At 41.4% G+C, this 22,415-nt stretch overlaps 1 protein-coding gene across 2 annotated transcripts in view; it reads right to left on the bottom strand.

Moving 5' to 3' along the window:
* ST6GALNAC3 (ST6 N-acetylgalactosaminide alpha-2,6-sialyltransferase 3) overlaps positions 1-14,163 on the bottom strand; it is a 644,958-nt gene extending 630,795 nt beyond the window's left edge. For both annotated transcript variants that reach the window (XM_055139264.1, XM_004603336.2), the window contains exon 1: positions 13,988-14,163. In XM_055139264.1, the coding sequence (XP_054995239.1) occupies positions 13,988-14,005 (18 nt within the window). In that variant the 5' untranslated portion in view covers positions 14,006-14,163. The remainder of the gene's footprint in view (positions 1-13,987) is intronic.
* Between the last annotated feature and the right edge of the window lie 8,252 nt (positions 14,164-22,415).

The following is a 22,415-nucleotide window of genomic DNA, read 5'->3' as shown; positions in this document are numbered from 1 at the left end:
TAGTGCAGTTGGGAGAGGACTTGCTTTGTATACATACAGCAGAACTGAGTTCTATCCACTTTTCCGTACAGGGTCCCCTGAGCACCGTCACGAGTGATCCATGATCACAGAGCCTGGGTGTGTGTCCAAAAGAAAACAAGCAATAAGCAGGACTGCATTCCAAGAAGTCTTGCTTTAAGAGAAATTCAGATAGATAATGATCAAGGGAAACAAAACAGTTGACTCTTTGACAGAACTGAGATTACGTGAGGGGAGGAGGCAAGGAGGAGAGTGGAAAGGAAGAACGGGGTGGTAGACAGAATGGTAACACTATACCCCTAAAACATGAACAGAGACACACAAACTAATTTTAATTCAATATATAATGATTAAAACTTTGTTTTCAGATGCTGATATCTGAATTTCATACTTTTTTTCATTTCCTTTAATTTATTTTTGTAGACCATTACAAAGCTGTTCGTGATTGGACTTCAGTCATATAGTATTCCAACACCCATCCCTCCACCAGTGTATATTTCCCAGCACCAGTGTCCCCAGGTTTCCTCCCATCCCCCCATGTCTGCCTCTATGGCAGGCACTTTTCCTCTCTCTCTTCTCTTCTCTCTCTCTCTCCCTCTCTCTCTCTCTCTCTCTCTCTCTCTCTCTCTCTCTCTCTCTCTCTCTCTCTCTCTCTCTCTCTCTTCCCTTTTTGACACTGTGGTTTGCAATATTGATACTGAAAAGTTATCAAGAATATAAGAATATTCCTTATCTACTTTTAACGCTCAGATCTTGTCCAGCGTAATCATTCCCAGTTACTGTTGTCATACTGGTCTCTTTTCTGTCTTACCACCCTCAGCCCCACACACACTTGTGGTTAGTTCCAACCATTGACCAGTCCTCCTAACCCCTGTTTTCCCTGGCCATGGAAAAGGGGCAGATATAGAATGACTGCATTCATTTGTGATATAGGAAAAATATATAGTAGAAGAAGAATATTCATAAATTTCATATTCTTATATCATGAAATCTTAATTATCCTTATTTTTATTTTTCTCACCCATTTAAAAACTGTGACGAGATAGGGGACGTAGCAGAGCAGAGTGATTCAAGGACAGTTACGAAGGACTCTGGGGGCCTTTGTAGTGATGACAGTGCAGTCATTTTGCGCCTCCGAACCACAAATGCTAACAGTACTGCAACCATGCTACCTAAATACACCAAAATGGAAAAAAATAAATAAATAAATAAAAAGTAACCATTCTAATAACGAGGCTATATTAAAAACACACAGCAGGCCAGAATTTGCTCAAAGCTGAGTTTGCTAACCTGGTCTAGGCCTTTCCTACAAGCAAAAGTTGTTAAGTATAGAGGCCAGTTTCCTTATCTGTCAGGTGAAAGTAAGAACGCCTGTCCAGAAAGCTTGTTGTGAAAGCATAAATATCTGTAAAATATCTGGCAGGCTGCCTGCCCCAGAGAAGGCACTCGGCAAATGGCACCAGCTGTCATTATTGTAATGAAATGTTCATCTCAGGCAAAAAAAACACTATCCCTCCAGGCTCCAAGACCAGGTGGGGCAGAGCAGGAATACAACACTGAAGAGTAGGCGAAACGCAGCCTCAGATTTACAAACTGCTCTGCCTGAGCACCATCGGACAACTATTAATCAGCTCATTGCGGCCTCGATATGCACACAAATCAACAGTGAAAAAAAAAGTAAGCAAACTGTACAAAGGGACTCCAATGGCTTTACTCTCCAGACTTAAAAGAAGACATGTGGTTTATTTCAGATAGCTAAATTGCTTCCATCTGTGTACCCCCTCCCAGAGCACAGAAACAACTCAAAGAAAATCATATAAAGTCTCTGACCTCAAAGCCAACAGGAGTTCACGTGACCAAAGAGCCAACTCTCACATCGCCGAAGGCAGCACTCCCTCGGGAGAATTCACAGCTGCTCCACATCTGGGGGTCCATCAGGCAGAGGATTCCTCAAAGGCTCAAATATGTCTCCGGGTTCAGAAGTCATGACTGGTTCATCAATCGTTTTTCATGGGCTGCCAAGGGTCTGAATAACAAAGGTTACCCGCCTTCTGATCACTACTCCTGCAAGGAGACTTTCTCCAGTCTCTTCCACTATTCCCATATCTTGGAGTTTAGGGGGGGTCTCTTAAGAGTGAGGATGAATACCAAAATGAATGTCTATCCCACCACATGTGGCTTACTGAGCACTTGAAACATGGCTGCTATGACAAGCCTTGTGCTCCGTGTTGCATAGCTAAGGATGTTAGCTATTGTCCAATGTTTATCTTCAAAAAGGGACTGGTTATTGATGGTAGGGCTTGTAGAAGTTATTGTTAACCTCTGCCTACTGGATGACATACTGTCTTACCCTCCCTTCAGCTACTAAACATGAGTCTTTATGATACTACATTTTTAGTGTACTTTTGGAAATTGATGTGACAAACTTGTGTAAAATCTGACGCGCTTTGGTGTTTAAAACTTCTGCAAAAATACTTTTTAGATTTAACCAATGAATAGTTCTGAGATTTATGTGCAAAGAGAAAGCATAAATCCTCATTCTATCAAATATATAATGTATATATTTAATATATAATATACATAATATAATATATACAATTTTAAAACTATAAAACATACAAGCAAATCAACATCCAAAAAAAAAGGAAAAACATGGCCAGTAGGATGATTGAAAAAGAACACTTTTCATGTCATTTTATTTTTTTTAATTTATTTTATTGAATCACCATGTGGAAAGTTACAAAGTTCTCAGGCTTATGTCTCAGATATACAATGCTCAAACACCCATCCTTTCACCAGTGCCCATATTCCACCACCAAAAAAAAAAAAAACAGTATACCTCCCACCCACACCCGCCTGCATAACTGATAAATTTCACTTCATTTTCTCTTTACCTTGATTGTAATTTTATTTTAATTAATAAATAATATAAAAACTGACCATTAAATGCTGGTAAAACTTTCAAACACCTCGATCAGCTTGCAGATATGTATCTATGTTCTTAACTAAAAATTTTGTAAAAATCTAAATACAGATTGAGTATTTCTTGGGGAATGGGAGCAAACACCCATTGGTTCCCAGGGCTTACTCAGGACTCAGTGCTCAGGATCATTCCTGATGGTTCTTGGGGGTACATATGTGGTACTGGGGACTAAACCTGGTTGGCTGGTGGTTTCTTAAGCATCTTAACCTCTGTACTATCTCTCAGGCACCTATTTTTTTTTAATATTAAGTTTCCCCCTCCCCCACTGCCCTGCCTCTGTTGATCTTTTTGCTGTGGTGACAGGGTTGAACACAAGCTCACTGGTGGTGCTCACCAGAGAGGTCAAGCTCTTTTGGTTACAGGGCTTGCACATTTCACTACTGACAGTCACATTCTTAGTTGTGATGCTCACGTACACTTTTTGAAGTGCTCTCCAGAGTGGTAGACTTTAATTGTGATGCCCAATGGGGGGGGGGGGGTCACATGCACTCTTGACTGAGTATCATTTCAGCTGTGTGCTTGATGGTGGTGGTGGTGATCAACTGCAGTGATCACACACACACACCAGGCTGGGTGTGACCAGGAATCATTCGGCACTCAGGATTTCAGGCAGCAGAGGTGCCAGGACAGTGCTTGGTGCAGGTGGGGGCACCAAAAATTGAATCCACAGCCTCATGCTTGCAAAGCAGACATTTTAGCCACTGGGCCAGCTTCCAGTACACATCTCTCAGATCAGATATTTCTGATAATAACTTAGCTTCCAAACTTAGGCAGGCTGTAATAGCAATACAGACACTGAAGTTCAAATTTAGGAAGAAAACGGAAAAAAAAAAAGAAAAAGATCTCAGCAATTTTGTCTTGATTACATGTTGAAAACTGGAGTGGAGCCATAGCACAGTGGGTAGGGCATTTGCCTTGCAAGAGGCTGACCTGGGTTCGATTCCTCCATCCCTCTTGGAGAGCCCGGCAAGCTACTGAGAGTATCCTGCCCTCACGGTAGAGCCTGACAAGCTACCCGTCACATATACGATATGACAAAAACAGTAACAAATCTCACAATGAGACGTTACTTCTGCCAGCTCGAGCAAATCGATGAACAAACGGACAACAGTGCTACATCTACAGTGCTACAGTGCTACATGTTGAAGAAGAAAGTATTTCGAATGTATGCAGCCACAAAAATGCACTATTGAAATCCATTTTGGCTCTCTCATTTCAGTCTTTTTACAAATATGCATCTTAGAGAGTTATAATTGTATAAATGACCTGATCTGTATTTCTGCAGGTCAGCCCTGCTACGCAATGTTAAATAAAGGTATTATTGCCGCAGACCAGATACATAACAAGGCTGGATTGGGACTGAGAGGGATTAACTCTATCTCACACCCAACACCCTTTCTACCCTATCATTCTTACCATTTTGAGAGAAACAGCCTTGCCAACAGCCTTACCTGATCAATAATAAAGCAAACACTTCAAAGAAACTTTCATTTCTCTTGGCCCACTACTGGGGCCAAGAACAAAACGACCCCAGGAATCCCTCATATCCCTGTTCTGTGCAGATTCGCCTGCCCATTCCAAGGAGAGGAAGCAGCAGAACAGTCACTTGCTCATGCCTGTCCTTAACATCTATGATGAGCTCCTCCTGTGCTCTTTAACCCACATCTTGCCTCATTCCCAACTAAGGACGCAAACACTTTACTTCCAACTCCCTTGTGATCACCAGCCTCTAGGGGCAAGATGTAAACCAACAGTTTTCATAAGCAACCAGAGAAGTTTTGTGACTGGTAACTGCACAGTGTGGACTGGAGCAATAGCACAGCGAGTAGGGCATTTGCCCTGCATGCAGCCGACCCGGGTTCAATTCCTCCGTCCCTCTTGGAGAGCCTGGCAAGCTACCGAGGGTATCCCATTCGCACGGCAGAGCCTGGCAAGCTACCCGTCGCATATTCAATATGCCAAAAACAGTAACAACAAGTCCCACAATAGAGATGTTACTGGTGCCCGATCAAGCAAATCAATGAGCAATGGGACAACAGTGCTACAGTGCTACCACCCAACTGCACAGTGAGTAAATGTTCTAAGAAACAAAACACCTTTTAAAATTATAGGAAGTTCACCCACCGCCGAGATGTGATCCCGGGGGCCGCAGGCATGTGCGGCCTCTCCGCAGCTGCACAAGCGTGAATCCAGACCCAGCAAAACCTCTTTCAGCGTGGGCAACTCCTCGCAGAATGTCTCCAGCCTGAGAACTAAGTCTCGGCCCTGTGCCCGCCCGGGAGGGGAAAGGTATTTCTCTCTCTCTCTCTCTCTCTCTCTCTCTCTCTCTCTCTCTCTCTCTCTCTCTCTCTCTCTCTCCTCTCTCTCTCTCTCTCGCCTCTTTCTCTCCGGGGATGAAGGGCACGGTGGCCACCATATTAAGACGACCACAGATTGGGTTTTCAAGCCTGCAATTATCTAATATCTGGAAGAAATCTCCCTGGACTTCTTGTTAAAGTACAGAAATTCAAAACCGCGCGGCCGCGGACCTTATTTGTCTTCACAGTAGGTCTGAATCTAGTGGGGTACTCCTAACAACAATAGTGAGGTTTGTGTTGAAATATTGAATGTAACCAAAGTAAACAGAATGTAAAATGAAACTTATCAGTTACAAGGTAGGGGGTGGGGGGGCGGGATGGGAGGTGTACTGTGTGGGGTTTTTTTTTTTTGGTGGTGGTATATGGGCACTGGTGAAGGGATGGTTGTTTCAGCATTGTATAACTGAGACCTAAGCCTGAAAGCATTGTAATCTTCCACATGGTGATTTAATAAAATAAAATAAATGAATAAATAAATAAAATAAAATTATAGGAAGTTCTTTGCAGAAAAGGATTTTTACAGGCAAGGTTTCAAATCACGGTAAAGGGGCAAGAATGATAGTACAATGCATAGGGCTCTTGAGTTGCACACAGCCAACTAGAGTTTGATCCCTAGCATTCCATATTGTCCCCGAAGCACTGGCAGGAGCGCTCCCTGAGCACAAAGCCAAGAGTAACCCCAGAGCAGCCCCAGGTGTGGCCCCAAAACTCAACATAAAACAAAATAAAATTGTGGTAAATATTACAATATGATTAAATGTCTGTAGGTACAAATTTCTATTTATGCATTTATATTTGTGGTGAATAAATGAAGATATCTGGTTTTTTATTTTAAAAAAGTCTCATTTTTGGTTTTGAATATGCCCGCAGTGTTCAGGACTTACTCCTGGTTCTGTGCTCAGAAATCACTTCTGGCAGTGTTCAGGGGACCAGGGATCAAACCAGTGCAAGGCAAGTGCCTTACCTTCTGTACTATTGTTTTGGCCACCCAGAAATATCTTTTTTTTTTTTTTTGCTTTTGTGTCACACCTGGCAATGCACAGGGGTTGTTCCTGGCTCTGCTCTCAGGAATCACCCCTGGTGGTGCTCAGGGGACCATATGGGATGCTGGGAATTGAACCTGGGTCAGCTGCATGCAAGGCAAACGCCCTACATGCTGTGCTATTGCTCTAGCCCCCAGAAATATCTTTTTTACAAAAACGCAAGGAGGGCTCAAGGAGCCCTCTTCGTCAGGCCCAAAAGTCATCTGGGAGTTAAGTCTTCCCACTCTGCCAGGTGCCAGATGTTGTACCCCTTTTCTTGTGCAAAGCGCCACCCCACCACTTCACACAGGAAAAGCAGAGGCTGGAGATGGGGGTGTGAGCACCCAGGCCTCCTGTGACTGTTACCTAGGTAGAGGCTGCTGGTGACTGACCCCCTTCTTGAAGCTGCTGGCCCTAACTTTCCAATTTCAGGGTTTTACAACAGGTTAAAATCAGAACCAGAGTCTGCACTTAATCCTTGAATTAAGGAAAGGAGGAACCCAGAGACAAAGCACAAAGACTCCCAGGACTCCTTTGAGCCTTTCCCCATCACTACCTGCCTGCTGACAAACCTTGACAGAACTGCTAACAAGGAGAGAAATGAACTGCTTTGAAATTCACCTCCTCTTCCTTTCAGGGCTCTGGTGGAGGTGTTAATTGGCAGTAAAATGCATAAAAGGTAGACATCAGAATGGTCTAGGACGGACAATGTCTGGATAATCCATAAACTGAATAATGAGCCTTTTAATAACCAGGGGCTGACTGGAGCTTTCTGTAATGGGATCTTCGTGGCACTTGTAAATCTACTCTCTCTGATTAAAGAAATGCCTTCCTCCACTCTTCCTAAAAGCCAAGAAATGGAAAAACTTATCCATCTCCCAGCCCTCGGGCATAAGCGTGTTCAAGTCTCACAGATGGACAGAAATTTTCCTCCCAGAGATAGGTCATAACTTTCTTAGTCAGCTACTGGAAAACTTCAAGTTTTTCTCAGAGCCGAACTTCTTTCTTTCACAAATCTCCAAGCAGGGTGGTTTCATTCACTTAACTATGAGACTAACAATAACTTTATCTTGTGTACATAGTGCTTATGGCTTTGAGTTTCTTCAGCATGATCTCCTTGGACTCTGATACCACCCCATCTTCAGGAGATCCACTTTGAAGAGTCTAAAATACATACAGCTCCTACGTCTCTGTAAGACAGCGAATGAATATTAAGCTAAAAATTGAAAAATACCAGGTCTTCTTTCTTGGAAGAAACTTGGAAGGACCTGGAAGTTTACCATCATGGTCAGTTCAATACTGTTCTGCTTCCCCTCCTTCATTCTCACTCCAAAGGGCCAAGAGGGTCCCTGCACAAGGGGTGTCATAGGACTTGCCCAGAGTCAAAGGGCTATTCAGTGCTGGAGGCAGAATTAGAACTTTATGTCCCCAGTTTCTGTGGCCCCTCTATTTCCTCTAGTTCCTCAGTTACAAAGGAAACTCTGAGGAAGGAACAACTGAAAACAACGGAGCTAAAAGTGGGCTCCACCGCAAGCCCAAGTTAGGAAGCTGTCTAGACTAAGAATTGCCTAGGGTAGAGATGATGAAATCAACTCAAAGCTTTCTCGTGCATCCACTCCAGTGGCAATAAAGGTAAAAGATTCAGGCCATTACCACAAAGAGCAGAAGCTCCCCCACCCCACGCTACTTCACCACTAACCCAAGGACCCGAGACAAGCGACTTGGCTTCTCAGAACCGGGGTATTCATTTAGAATTAAAAACTTACATGTGATGTTCAGAAAGCACACAGCACAGAACCCAACCTGAACACTCCAGGCATTCAGTACAAGGCAATTACTATTGTGACTGTTGTTATAAATTCAACCAAAGGAGCATATTTTTACACAAACAGCCCATTCTCCGAAGTGTGCTAATGGAAGTTGCAAAAACATCTGTTCACTCACCATAAGACTGAAAATTAAACTGGACAGTTGTTGAGACTTCAGCATTTTGTGGGCAGCAAAAATAAATGCCATGGCAGATTTATTAAAGAAAGTGACTTGTCTCATCTGCTTGCTGGGGTTATCTTGGAATTTCAGATTTATCACCAGTGTGTCTGCTTTCCAGTCACAGGAAAGTCCTATGATTTGTCAAAAGCTTTGGAGCCCTCCTACTCTTAGACCCACAAAGGGTGGTTAGGGGGTGCTGAATTTTTGTCTTGCTTTCTTATGCTTTTGCTTTGTTTCTGCTAACCTGAGGGATCAAAACTGATTCCAACAAAAGATAAGCCATGCCTATATTTTTCTTCTTTCTTTCTTCCACTCCAATTTCCTCCACCCTTTCAGATTACAAATTGGTTCCATATTTTGTATTAGAAACGGTAACATCTACAAGAAAAAGAAAAACTGAAGAAATAGCTAATTGATTAACTTTAATGTGCTTGCTATAATAAAGTGAGCGATCCCATCTATAATTCATGAAGATTTCAGTTGTTTAAGGTGGAGGTCAGGGCTAAAGCAATAGTACAGCAGGTAGGGAATTTGCCTTGCATGCAGCCAGCCCGGGTTTGATTCCTATATGGTCCCCCAAGCACCACCAGGAGTAATTCCTGAGTGCAAAGCCAGGAGTAACCCCTGTGTATTGCTGGGTGTGATCCAAAAAGGAAAAAAATGGGGGGGGAGGTCAAGTTTCAGTGTCATGTCTACAAGGCATCTCAAAAAATAATAATAATAATATCAATTATACATTCAACTAACATTTAAGGAACACTGTTTATAGGCTAGTTCTTAAGGAAATCAAGTTGAATAGGACCTTTTCTCCCTTAAAGACTCAGTTGGGGACCCAGAAACACTCGCTCATATACTCTCATACCTCTAGGTAGCACTGTAGCATAGTCATCCCATTGTTCATCGATTTGCTCGAGCGGGAGCGATAGCACAGTGGGTAGGGTGTTTGACTTGCACGTGGCCAACCCAGGTTCGATTACTCCGTCCCTCTTGGAGAGCCTGGCAAGCTACCAAGAGTATCCCACCCGCACCGCATTGCCTGGCAAGCTACCTCAAGGTATTCCCTTACAAATACTCAGCATAGTTTGAATTGTTCATTTAATTCTTTGCCATTGCAATGGGTTGTAATCTTACACAGTGGCAGAACAGTATTCATATTTTAGGACTTAGTAAACACTAGTTTTGACAAACCGAGCTTCACTCTGTTTTATGAATTCATAGTCAAGCAAATGGACAGACAGATCACTAAAGGAATATGGGCTGCAACGTAGATAAGAACTAAAACCAAGGAAGTACAGGGGAAGTAGGGGAAGTCTATTAAAGCAGGGGAAGGCTTGGCTGCAGATGTGACACTGAACCAAGAGTTGAAAGATGGAAAGAGTTTCTGTCAGCAGAAGTAAAGTAATAGTAGAGGGTATTTCCTCCAGAGAAGCAGCATGTACAATAACAACTAATTAATAACAAAAAACAACTTTCAGTTAATAATTATCAAAGACACATGACAGATTCAATTCGGCAGAAATATGTTCATTTGTGCCTCATCACCTCAGGAAATAGGCACTTTTTCTGCTCGTATTTCACAGATGAAGAAACTGAAGCTAGAGATCTCATTACTGGAACAGGGAGGTCTTTCATGAGAGTTTGGGGTCTGCGTCCCTACTCTCCCCCACAGAGGCACTCATGGAGAGACAGGCTGCTCTGCCAACGGACTTGAGGCACAATTAAATCAGTGAATGGAGAAGAGGTAAGGAAGTAGCAGGTGGTGAGCCAGATTCTAAAGAATCTTAAATGCCAGGGTAAACAAGTCGATTTATCCACAATGGCTGGGGAGCCAAGGTAAGCAGTTAAGCCTACAAATGGCCCGTTCAGCATTTGTGTTTGAGCATAGTACCCTGAGTATGGTTTTAATCATGAGCAAGACTGCAAGGAAGGAGCCTAACGGAAATAGGTCACTTCAGCAGACAAGTGCTCAAGACCACTCAGTTTTCTGGTCAAGGCAGTGAGAGGAAGGATGGAGAGGAACATGTAGATATGAGAGATTTTTCTTCAGATGTGACACAATATGATGAAGGATTGAGTCTCGGCAGGAGAATAGAAGAAACAATGAGAACACACTAAGTTCCTTACTTAAAGTCACTCATCAGCTAATGTCCCTTCACACAAGATATGTAAAAAAGGTAACAGAGAAAACAGGTACCTTGCTTTGTCTGGTGTTATTTATTGTCTAATTGCTTTATATTGATAAGTCTCAACAACTTAGTAAAACCATAGGCTCTTCCAAGACAAAAATGACTTACAAATATCTTGTGTTCATTTCAGTGATAGATACAAAAAAAGAGAGAGAAAGAAATAACCAATAATAGAACACAACCAATATCTGTTAAATGTTGACAGTATATATAAGATACTCAGAAGAACCCATTGATTAAAGGTAGAGATTATAAAACATGAACATGTTTAGTTACATAAAGTATCTAGAATTATAGGAAAGTAGACCAACTTAAATAGATCAATTTAAATGTTTTCATTTCACTCACCATCAAATAAATACAAATTATAACTATTTCATGCTCATCAAATTCACACTTTAAAACACTTTGAGGGAAGAGATAGCTCCTTGACTGAACTGTTAACCATGATCCAGCTACCCAGCCTAGCTGCCTAACCAAGATCATGACAAGAAAGAAACCAACTAAGTCTTGGAGTTATTTTTTCCCATGGAATAATTACCTTACCCTTAACAATATGCAGAAAGTCTCATTTTCTGTCTAGAATAACCCACTGAAAAATCCATGACCATCTCCATTTCAGAACCTGGGGTAGTAGAATTTGAAGAAAAATACTGCGTGTGATTAAACAATTAGCAAGTGATGGAGCCACAGTTGATGCCACCTGTTTCTGGTATCAAAGACTAAGCAATGTGAATTTGTGTGCATTGTATAACTGCATAATTCAGTTACGAGTAAGTTCTGTGCATGGACAGAAATGGGTCCTTCCTAGGCATCATACTTTGTGGAGAAGTTCTGTGTGCCCCAAAAGGATGACACTGACACAATATAGGCAGCGTTCATCCTCTTACCTGGTCAGAGTCCCAGTACCAATGTCACTATTGGGTAGGCAACAGTAATACCTTAATCAACCTCTCTGTTTCTGAGTTTTCTCATATAAAAACATAATTTAAAATCTTCCTCAAAAACCTGCTAGTTAGTTTTTTGCCTTCAGAATAAAGTTGATGCCTCAAAAGTTTGCTTTCCTTAAAATCCATCAGCGTGGATGTCTTAATTTGGAAGAGTTCAGTGCTCTACCCCTTAAATTCCTACTACATCTTCCTCAGACCAATGGTGTTCCTCCCACTGTAATATTCACCTACTCATCTACTCCCTTACTAAACTTGAGAATGGAGGCAATGGTGTATATACCTTGTGATGCCAACACCAAGTTCACAACTAATAGGTAGTTGGTAAAAATGTTTCATTTTTTAAAATGCCCATCAACTTACTCTCAGAAAACCCTCTAAGTCAATTACTATAATTATCTGTGATCCTATGACCTAAGAAAACTGATGTTTTCAACTGCAATCACTGCCCAAACTCAAATGCAAGAGGCTCTGAATTTTGGTCTTTGGACTCTGCCTTCTGCCACCTCTCCATTCCATCACAGGAGGGACTTTTAAAGACTTACAAGGGAGAAAGACTCCTATATGTCTCAAGTGTCTTTCATGTATGAGCAAGATACATACATACATACATGTACGAGAAAACATGTGTAAAGCAACATATATACATGTATGAGGCAAGACACACCCCTGTCCCCGCAACACAGGATGTGGCCTCAGTGGTCCCTCAGCACCACCAACCACAATAAGGAGTGGCAAAAAAAAGTATTAATATTAGTGTTTATTATTAAATTATCCTTTAAATGGCACATATCAAATGCATGTGTCAAAAGTATTTTTCATAACTTGACTTCATCCCCACAATGTGGAACAAATGCAATTGCTTTGATTTTGCATTGGGGAAACAGACATTTGGGCAACTTTTCCAGGTCAGACAGATAGCAACTGATGGAGCCAGAACTCAGACTAAGGACTTCCTGAGTCAGAAGAGTTTGCTCTTGGCAGTTTACCTGCTGTACTTCAGATTAATTCCAGTGAGGAGTGATACTCCTCAGTATCACTCAGAAATACTCAGAAATAGTCCAAATGTTTGGGATCAGTTTAAAGTTCTGGAAAGGGAAGGTCAAATCAGATTAATGGACAGAACAGGATGGGTATTTTAAATGTTTGGAACAAACTGGCACTGGGTAAACATAAAAGAGAAGAAGGTCATCTATAATAAATTTTATACTCAACTTCCCTTTCAGTTAATAATATAATAAATATCCTATTTCAGTTCTTATGCTAAGAGCTCCCAACCCCATATTGCAATAACAACATTCGTTTCCTCTTGCACTTGCTACCATTACTTATGTTCCAGAAAATGTTCCAAAATTAGATGAAGTTCAAGAAAGTCACTGGAAATATGTGATCACTTTCACCCTAGGAAACACAGGCAAACTCGACCATGCATCATTATCAAGCATGTTGGAAGATAATTCAGATAACCAATACAGGAGCAGATGACTTCAAATCATCCTACAGAGAAAGCTGTTTTACAAGAACACGTATACACACACAACTGTTTTCCCCTGTCTTCCTCTGTCACACACAGCTCCGGGGGTTTGTAACAACAGGCCTTGGCATTCTACTGTCAAGGCCCAGAAAACCTCCATGCTGTGAATGGGTGTGAATCATGTGTGCCAGGGAAGTCAGGTTAAATCTGAGTAAAAACAGTAGGGCAGGACAAAACCTCTCCCTGCAGAATGAAAAGTTCTCTAATGAGGCAATCGCACCAAATTCTCTCACCTCCAGCCGCAAGTCTGTAAAACCCAGAAAAAGCCTAAGTTCCAGCTAAGCACCCAGACTTAGAAAAAAAAAAAACTCTGCAAAAGCAGGGGACAGTGATGATGACGCTGAGCTGGAGTAAACTCGTGTCTGATCAAATGCTGGGAAATAAGCAGAGGCCAGAGATGCTCTATTAAGAAAGGCATGGTCCTGTGAACTTTTCTAAAGTAGAGCTAATAGACACTTCGAGCTCGCATAGAAAACTCATTCCTCAGGGACTACCTGTAAACTCTGAAGTTTCTGCACAACCTCCTCTGCTCACTTGCTCCCAATCCAAAGTGCTGTGCCCCTCACCACCAGTAATCTGTGCCCAGTTGCTCCTCTTTCAGTGGCCCCTGAGAGGCCTCAGGAAACAGAATCGGGGACCCGCGGGAGCACCCCCCTCCCTTCCCTGCCATCCCCATTATTCGGCACGCAGCCCTGCTCTCCCCTGGAGCCAACAGTCTGCAGCTCCTTCAATGCAGGCGCGAGCCGGCAGGAATGGTGGGAAGAGACGCTGTGCCAGCTGCATATTTCAGAATCTCCCTCCATATGCATTTGCCAAAGGAACAAAAAAGGAAATCAATGCCAGGAAAAGACAACTGAGATGAGGATGCGGTGGGACCGCAGCTGACTCTGTGCCTCTTAGCAGCCAGGGGCTGGCCAACCACGCGTCCGAGCTACAGATCCAAGTCGTTACCTTCAGGATGCAGGCCATGGCGCTCCGCCGGCCCTCCTGCCACCGAGCAGCGGGCGCGCCTGGGTTAGGGGCAGTCCCGGGGACAGGCAGAAGGCTGGTACCGCGGCAGGACCGCTCCAGCCCACATTCCCGCAGATCCAAATAAGGGGACCGCGGCGCGAGCTGCGCGGGCACAGGCCCCGCCCCCCTAGCCGAGGCCCCGCCTCTGGTCCCGTCCACTGGCTGGAAGCCCAGAGGCCCCGCCTCCCAGGTCACGTGCCGTCCCGGCCCTGGCGACTGCCCTCGGGGCTTGCTACTTTTTCTTTCTTTTATTTCCCCCCCTGAGGCTCAATATATACAGGCTGTTCTGCTGCAGGCGGGGAGATGATCCGCTTGGGGAGAGAAAATCGGTCCTTTCTTCTCGTCGCTTAGGTCTTCTCGAAAAGATCAGAGTGGTCTGAAGACATTTCACACGTTTAGAAAAGTTAAATGGGCTTGGAATTGCCACTCCACTGACTATGGGCACATCAAAGGATTCTTCAAAAGTAGCCAAAAAAAATGCTCCCTGACCTGTTTTAAGGATGGAGGCTTCACACTACTTCAAAACTCTGTGATGGCTTGTCTCAAATTATTTTTGCCATAACAGAGGAGTACAGTTATCCATAGGAAAGAAGCTGCAAACTATTTATGTGCACACATGGACACACAAAACACAAGTATCTGTACAACTGTGCATATGTGTATATAAAAATTCATGGTCTCTCCACTTTTAGCCTGTCAGTTGATGAAAGATGTGTGTACACATAAATATAGAGAGAGTGGGTATACCAGAGACATATATTAATGTTTATGGATATAAATTGTGCATGTGCATATCTATAATACATTGCTGCTCAAAGTTTAGACTTTAACTGAACTTTGCTGCAACTTCAGTAAGAAGGTTATAGAGCTTAATTTTCCTGCTGGCTTGAAAATCCAGAGAGGCTGCATTTCAGAATTCAACTCTGACCCTGAAACAAAGGGCAATACAATGACTCTAACTAAAAAGCCCGGCTGCTGGGCAAAGACAGGTGTTGAGTCCTCCACACCTCTCCTCTGCAAGCCTTCTTTGAAAATTAACAGGAAGGGTGTCGGGAGCAATAGTGCAGTAGGGCACTGGTTTGCCCGTGATGGACCTGGGTTCTATCTCCAGCAACCCATTATTTCTCTGAGCATCCCCAAGAGTGATCCTTCAGTGTAGGAGCAGGGAGGAGTCAGCCAGCCCTAAGCACAACCAGGTGTGGCCTAATTCTCATATCAACCTTCCTCCCCATGCCACAAAAGAAAGCCCAATGTTCAAACTAGAAACAACTAAGAAAAGATGCTTATTTTACAGGGGCAGTAGCATCAGTAAACAGAACATTCTGTATATAGATACAGATTTCTACCACTTGATCTTTCATCACTGTCACTGTCATCCCGTTGTTCATCAATATGCTCGAGCAGGCACCAGTAACTACTCCATTCATCCCAGCCCTGAGATTTTAGCGACCTCTCCTTACTTGTCTTCCCCAACAATTGGAGGCTCTTTTCAGGGTCAGGGGAATAAGACCTGTTATTTTTACTGTATTTGGTATATCGAATACGCCATGAAGAGCTTGCCAGGCTCTTCCGTGCAGGCGGGGAGAGTGCAGGTAAGAACACCAAAATACCTCATCTCCCTGGATTAAAGTAAGTCCTTTAGATGCCTTTCACACTGCTTTTCTGAATTTCCCCACTTCCAAAAAATTTGTCAAGAGCCAAAGTAACAGTACAATAGGAAGGGCACTTGCCTGAATTTATCCCTGGCACCACTTACATATGATTCCCCCACCAAGCCAGGAGTTATTCCTGTGCAGAGCCAGGAGTAAACCTTGAGCTCTGCTGGGTATAGCACAAAACACAGAAACAAACTTTGCCAACATGTTATTTATTATTGGCTTTTTTTCTGATTTGGGGTCATACCCAGTATATCTGCACACAATAGCTGAGTTCTCTCTCCAGCCCTGCTATGTTAACATAAAATGCTTTTTCTTTAATCATGCTTTGGGGAGGAATTCCTATGCAAAGGAAAAATAAAATTTCCCACTCGACTAAAAGTAACAAATGCTAAATAGGAAAGCCAATTTGCTTATGGCATCTTTTAAGCCTAGTGGACTTTTAGGTTGGTTTTTAAGAAAGACAAGTCTCTGATCTTTTTTTAAACCTCATTTTCAAGGCACTGACACTTAATCTTTCATAGAAATCTTAAAACCATCCATTCCCTAAATATTTATCCAAAAGAGGTTTCCTTGCTAGCAGGTCTGTCTAGTTTGACTCCAAGGAGTCAAAAAAAAAAAAAAAGTGTCGTGTGCTTCCAGTGCTGTGACGTCAAGAAACTGAGTTACAAACCACAAGGCAGAATCAAGGCTTTCCAGGGATTGGTTGTTTTCTTGGTAAGAATATTTAGAAGTCTAAGCAACAGGCAGAACCACAAAGGAAAAGTTCTGGAGCTGGAACACTGGATGAACCACCTACGTCTAGAGAAGCTCCATCTTTTCAGTCCCTCTCAAGAGAGTACATGTTCGCCCCACTCCTTTCTCTAGCCTTTTCATCAGTGTGGGACATCTGTAGTATTTTCACTAATGACTGTTGGACCAGGAGTTTAACTTTAAACCATTGCTCCAGCTCATAGACTCACGAGCTTCAGGAGGCCATGAAAACTCAGCATTGTATGCATTGTGTAGCCTCAACCAACCTTTAATGAGCTACCAGTAGAGGAAGACAGGTTTTGAGCTACCACTATTGAGGGGAACGGGAGGTGGATACTTAAAAGGTTCTATAGGATCTCAGCAATGAGAGAATTTCAAGGTCTTAACTCTCCTGGTCAAATGGGAAAGAGAAATTCAAGATAATATAACACAGTCAGGTCTTTAACCAAAGTGGAAGCAAGCCTCTGTTGAAAGAGATTTTATGCCTGACCAGGTGGCAGTTAGGAGGGCCCTGCGTGCACAGAGCACATTATTCTCCGTCCGGGAAGTTTGCAGATCTGAAAAATAGCTCTGAGGAACTCTATACATAGACTCAAAAGGCACTTCCTTACTAGATGATCCTGATCAAGTTTCTTAATCTTTCCATCAGTTATACAATAGCATCAGTCTCATGAGAACTAAAGGAGAACTAAATGCAACTTATAAATATACTCATTTCAATTCCTGGCACTAAGCATATCCTCAAAATGGCAGCTCTATATCTAAAGATAAAGCTACCTTCTGGGAGAAGGGTAACAGAACGATCGCTGATTATCTTGAATGACTCATCAGCACTTGTGGTTCAGATGCTCAGCATCTTGTGACCTGAGTATGCCCTAGTGAGTTTTACTAGTTTTGCACATCTTAGAGACGGCTTTCTCAGACACCTCAGTCATCCATTCATAACCATAAAAGTTTATTGTTTGCTTAGTTTTGAGCCACTCCAGGCAGTGCTTAAGGTTTACTCCTGAGTCTCTACTCAGGGAACACTCCTGGTGGTACTCAGGGAACCACATGAGGTGCCAGGGATCAAACCCGGCTGGGCCTCATACAAGGCAAAACACCCTACCTCCTGTAACATCTCTTCAGCTCCAAACATGCACCCCTTAAGTCTGCTTTGGTACATTTATAACAAATAAATTCAATAGATTCTATAATAAATCTGGATCAAAAGTTTTACAAAACAATGCTGTCGATGTTTCAGATGGATGATAACTGGAGGAAAGAATAAGCAGAAGGATGTAAATAAAAAAATAGATGTTGAATCTATTAAGAAATTAAAGTGCAGCCAGATTTGTGGAAGAGTAGAAAGGAGTGGTCAGGATGGACTGGAATGATAGCATAGCGGGTAGGGAGTTTGCCTTGCACGAACGCAGCCAACCTGGGTTGATTCCTCCGTCCCTCTCAGAGAGCATGGCAAGCTACTGAGAGTATCTCACCTGCACAGCAGAGCCTGGCAAGCTCCTTGTGGTGTATTGATATGCCAAAAACAGTAACAACAAGTCTCACACTGGAAACATTACTAGTGCCCGCTTGAGCAAAGCAATAAACAATGGGACAACATGACAACAGTGCTACAGTGCTTTGTTTTAAAACTGGCCAAAATATAGCAATAATTTAATTTAACCAACAGATAGAGCAGAGTTCTACAAGCCTTTATGTGACTTAAAATCAAGTATCTAAATCCAAAAATAGCATCAAGAAGGAAGCACCTTGCAATTAAGTGCAATATTTATTTGATTCTCACAGTATCTGTATGGATGTGGTCCCCAGTAAATAAGTGGAGGAACAAGTATCTAAACCCAGAGAGTTTGACTTCTGGGTCTCCTTATAAATCCTATAGTCTGCCAGCTAATATGTTAGCAGCCCCTCTCTCCCACTTGGCATAATTATAATTCAATCTCTTTAGATTTGATAGAAAACTAGGGTAAGTATGCATTATATTTAGGATATATACAAGAAGACAAAATCTAGGGTAATACTGTCAGTATAACACTGTATCACTGTCATAGTGACAGTATTACCCTAGATTTTTTTTCCTCCTAAACACACCATTGAAGGTAATACTACATAACAAAATATTCTAGTATATAGAAGATAGACCCTATATCTATAAACCTATAGTCCCTGAATTCTACTTCATTGAAAATATTGCACATTCTCCAGGCTTCCTACTACTAAGCTATGACCACTTTCTGCCCATGCGAATGACCTTCCATATGACTCTCACTGCTCCATCCCACCTAAGACATGGGACCTACTAGTCTTTGCTTTCCCTTCAAGCAAAGAATGTTAGAATCTGACCCTAGGACAGCTCTAGCCTCCCTAGGGATCTTCTGACCTTCCACTGGTCCATCTTCCATCTCCTCTCATGCTTTCCACCAATCATATCTCAATACGACTTAAAACTGAAACCTCCTAAGTTATGACAAGTCTTCAGCTAAAATATCCTATTTAAATTCAGTTTTGCTTCATTGTAAATAGCCCCATTACCAAGTAATTCTCAGAGTTATAACACAGTGCTGATAGAAATAGAATTAAAAAGCAGACTCCTATAACTTCTGCAATTTCATCCTGCACACATTAATTTAATGTATTTATATTCAACACACAGTCATTTATTAAAGTTTTAATTGGATCACAAAATTTCCAATCTAAATATTTTAAATGAATTCCAGATATCATAAAAGCCATCTTGTCATCCACTACATAAATTATATTTCAATAGAAAGTGGTAACTGGAAGATTCATTAGACAATGTTATGGAAAAGTAATTGTTTTTAACTTTCTAAGCCAGAATAAAACATGATTTTGTTTCTAGAAAGAATTATACTATGACTATTTGACCTAGGAGTTTTTCCATATCTTAGAGAATGTAACTCTCGTTCAATGTTTATGTGTTTGTGAATCTGTGTCCTAGTAAGACTATAGTTGTGCCCTTTTAGGTGAATATTTATGAGGATGCACTGACCTGTGTGCTGAAGCTTCACTTCCCTCCATTTGGGATTGTAAATCATCTCCAAAGGCCATCCATTTTGCATTCTTAACACTCGTGCTTCCTGCTTTTTACAAAGCTTTATATAGTTCTAACCTAGAATTCATCATTATCCTCTACTATACTGATAGTTTATCTGGGATAAACTCCAAGAAAAATTATGCATGATGTAAAAAATGCATTTTAAAGATATCATATAATACTTTCACATTCAGAAATGTATTCCCTTAACATCATCTCGGCTCAACCTATTCTTGGTGAAGTTCCAATCTTTTCTTTCAAATGAATCAAAAAAATAAAAATATATATCTGTTCTTAATTAAGAGAGAAAACCCAGAAATTAATGTTCTTTCTTTAGTTTCATTAAGTGGAGTTTCCAAAACATATTTGTCCTATCACGCCCCTTTTGGGGTAAAAGATCAAAATCAGTATACCCTGGAAATCTACCTTAAGAAGTACCCCCAATTGCACCTAAGGCTATAATCATCCCACCCTAGATTGTAGAATAAAGTAGATTTTTACCCAGATTTGCTTTCCTTAAAGAATATCCCCTTAAAAATGATATATAATAAATTGAATTTATTATTACATATGGTTGAGAGCACTGAAAAGTCATTTGAATTCAGTTTGCATGGAATTTCTTCACAGCTATTGTAGGTTCCATTATTAATTGAGTCTGATATTTCCTAACCATATTTCCCAGAGTTTATTTTCAATTCACTGTAAAGCTCTTCCCCAGCATGTCTTTTCGTAGCCTTCTTAGATTTCACTTCTCAGTGAGGCTTGGTAACACGCTGTCTTAAAGTATTAGAGTGGAAATGTGGTATTTGAAATGCATCCATGGTGAATTTGATGGGAACCTTCTCAGAAGGGGTCTAACAGTTGGCTTCATTCTACACTTTGTTTTGCCTGAAACTTTTCATCTCTAACAAATTTTCTGGCCCAAACTACAGTTTTGTTTTTGTTGTTGTTCCATTTTGTCTCATTTTTTGTTGAGGTAACGGAGATCAAATCTAGGATCTCACACATGCTAAGCAAGTGGTCTACCACTAAGCTACACCATGGCCCTGAGAGCTAATATTTTTGTTGTTGTTGTTGTTGTTATTATTATTGAACTGGAGTGATAGCACAGCAAGTAGGGCATTTGCCTTGCACGCGGCCGGCCTGGGTTCAATTCCTCCATCCTCTAGGATAGCCTGGTAAGTTACCGAGAGTATCCCGCCTGCATGGCAGAGCCTGGCAAGCTACCCGGGGTGTATTAAATATGCCAAAAACAGTAACAAGTCTCACAATGGAGATGTTCCTCGTGCCTACTTGAGCAAATCGATGAACAATGGGATGATAGCGCTACAGAGCACTATTATTATTATTATTATTAATTTCTTTAAGGTAAATCCCTTTCAACCATCTTTTTTGCATTCATGTCTAAGCTATTGTGGGGGAATAAAAAGAACAAGGTCATAAAATCAAGAGAGAGGTCCAAGACAAAGTCATCTCAGTACAGGTTAGAAGTCCCCAAACTCAAAGTGCTGTTTGATGTCTAACAATGTCAAAATTGTGGGAGTTACTCAAAATACACCTATGTAGGCAAGAAGGAACAGTTTAAGAGAGTCATGAATCACATCGTATTAGAAAAGTCAGTTATACTTTTAGAGAGGAACAAAAATGCACTGTAGCACTGTTGTCCCATTGCTCATCGATTTGCTCGAGCAACGTCTCCATTGTGAGACTTCTTGTTACTGTTTTTGGCATATGGAGTATGCCACAGGTAGTTTGCCAGGCTCTCAGGAACAAGCATAAGAAACAATATTAGTATTAGGAATCTGAAGATGAATGTTCATTTATTTCACAAATAGTTGTAATCTTTGGTGATATGTTTGGGAAGCAGAGTCAAGTTTGTGTGACTTGGATTCCTCCTCTATGGAAAACCTTTGATAGCACCTCTATATTCACAGAGCATGGTAGCAGCATACTAGAATTCCCTTACAACAAATTATTCTCTTACATGGGTGCAAACTTTATCAGTAAAGGGCTAATTAGTAAATATTTCAGACTTTGTGGGCCATTTGGTTTCTGTTACAACTACTCATTTCTGCCACTGTAATAAAAAAAAGTCACTGGCATAATAGAGAGTGTGTTTTCAAAGAACAGTATTTATGGTCACTAAATTTGCTACATATTATTTTTCTTATGATCACTGAATTTGTTATATATTTTTATGTTATGAAACAATCTTCTTTGATAACTATATAAAAATGTGTAATATATTCTGTGTTTTGTAGATATGCAAAAGCAATCAAGAGGTTTGTTTTGATCTGTTTATTTTTCATTCTGCCACATTGCACCATTCTTCAAGTCTAGATCAATTCTGTTTAGTCCCTAGTATTTTTACCATCCTATATTTTATCATCCTAGTCTTTTAGTCTTTTATAGTCCTCCTTACTGGAATTCAGCAACAACTATTTCCAAAATTCTCCAGCAATTGAATCACATTCTACCTGGTAACATTTCTTCTTGTATTAACTGTTCCTATTACATAAATCATTATTCGATGCTTAATTTTGGCCGTGATTCTTGAATAGATCATAAGATTATGGATTTTTTCCTTTGCACACTTCATCACTCTTTGCACCAAGCTAGAAAATAGAGCAACTCTAAAATGTTAAGAATACTAGATAAGAGGCAATATGAACAACCACAGATTTATAAAACTGAAAACAAGTTTATCGTACCATTTTTGGATACCACTGAAAATTTTTGAAAAGAGCATTTGAGAAATTTTGAGGGGCTGGAGCGATAGCACAGCGGGTAGGGCGTTTGCCTTGCACGCGGCCGACCCAGGTTCGAATCCCAGCATCCCATATGGTCCCCTGAGCACCGCCAGGGGTAATTCCTGAGTGAAGAGCCAGGAGTAACCCCTGTGCAT

The sequence above is a fragment of the Sorex araneus genome, chromosome 5 (assembly GCF_027595985.1).
Source record: "Sorex araneus isolate mSorAra2 chromosome 5, mSorAra2.pri, whole genome shotgun sequence".
Classification (NCBI taxonomy): Eukaryota; Metazoa; Chordata; class Mammalia; order Eulipotyphla; family Soricidae; genus Sorex; species Sorex araneus.
Note: the sequence above shows the minus strand (reverse complement) of the source record. Positions and strands in the feature narration are given on the sequence as shown.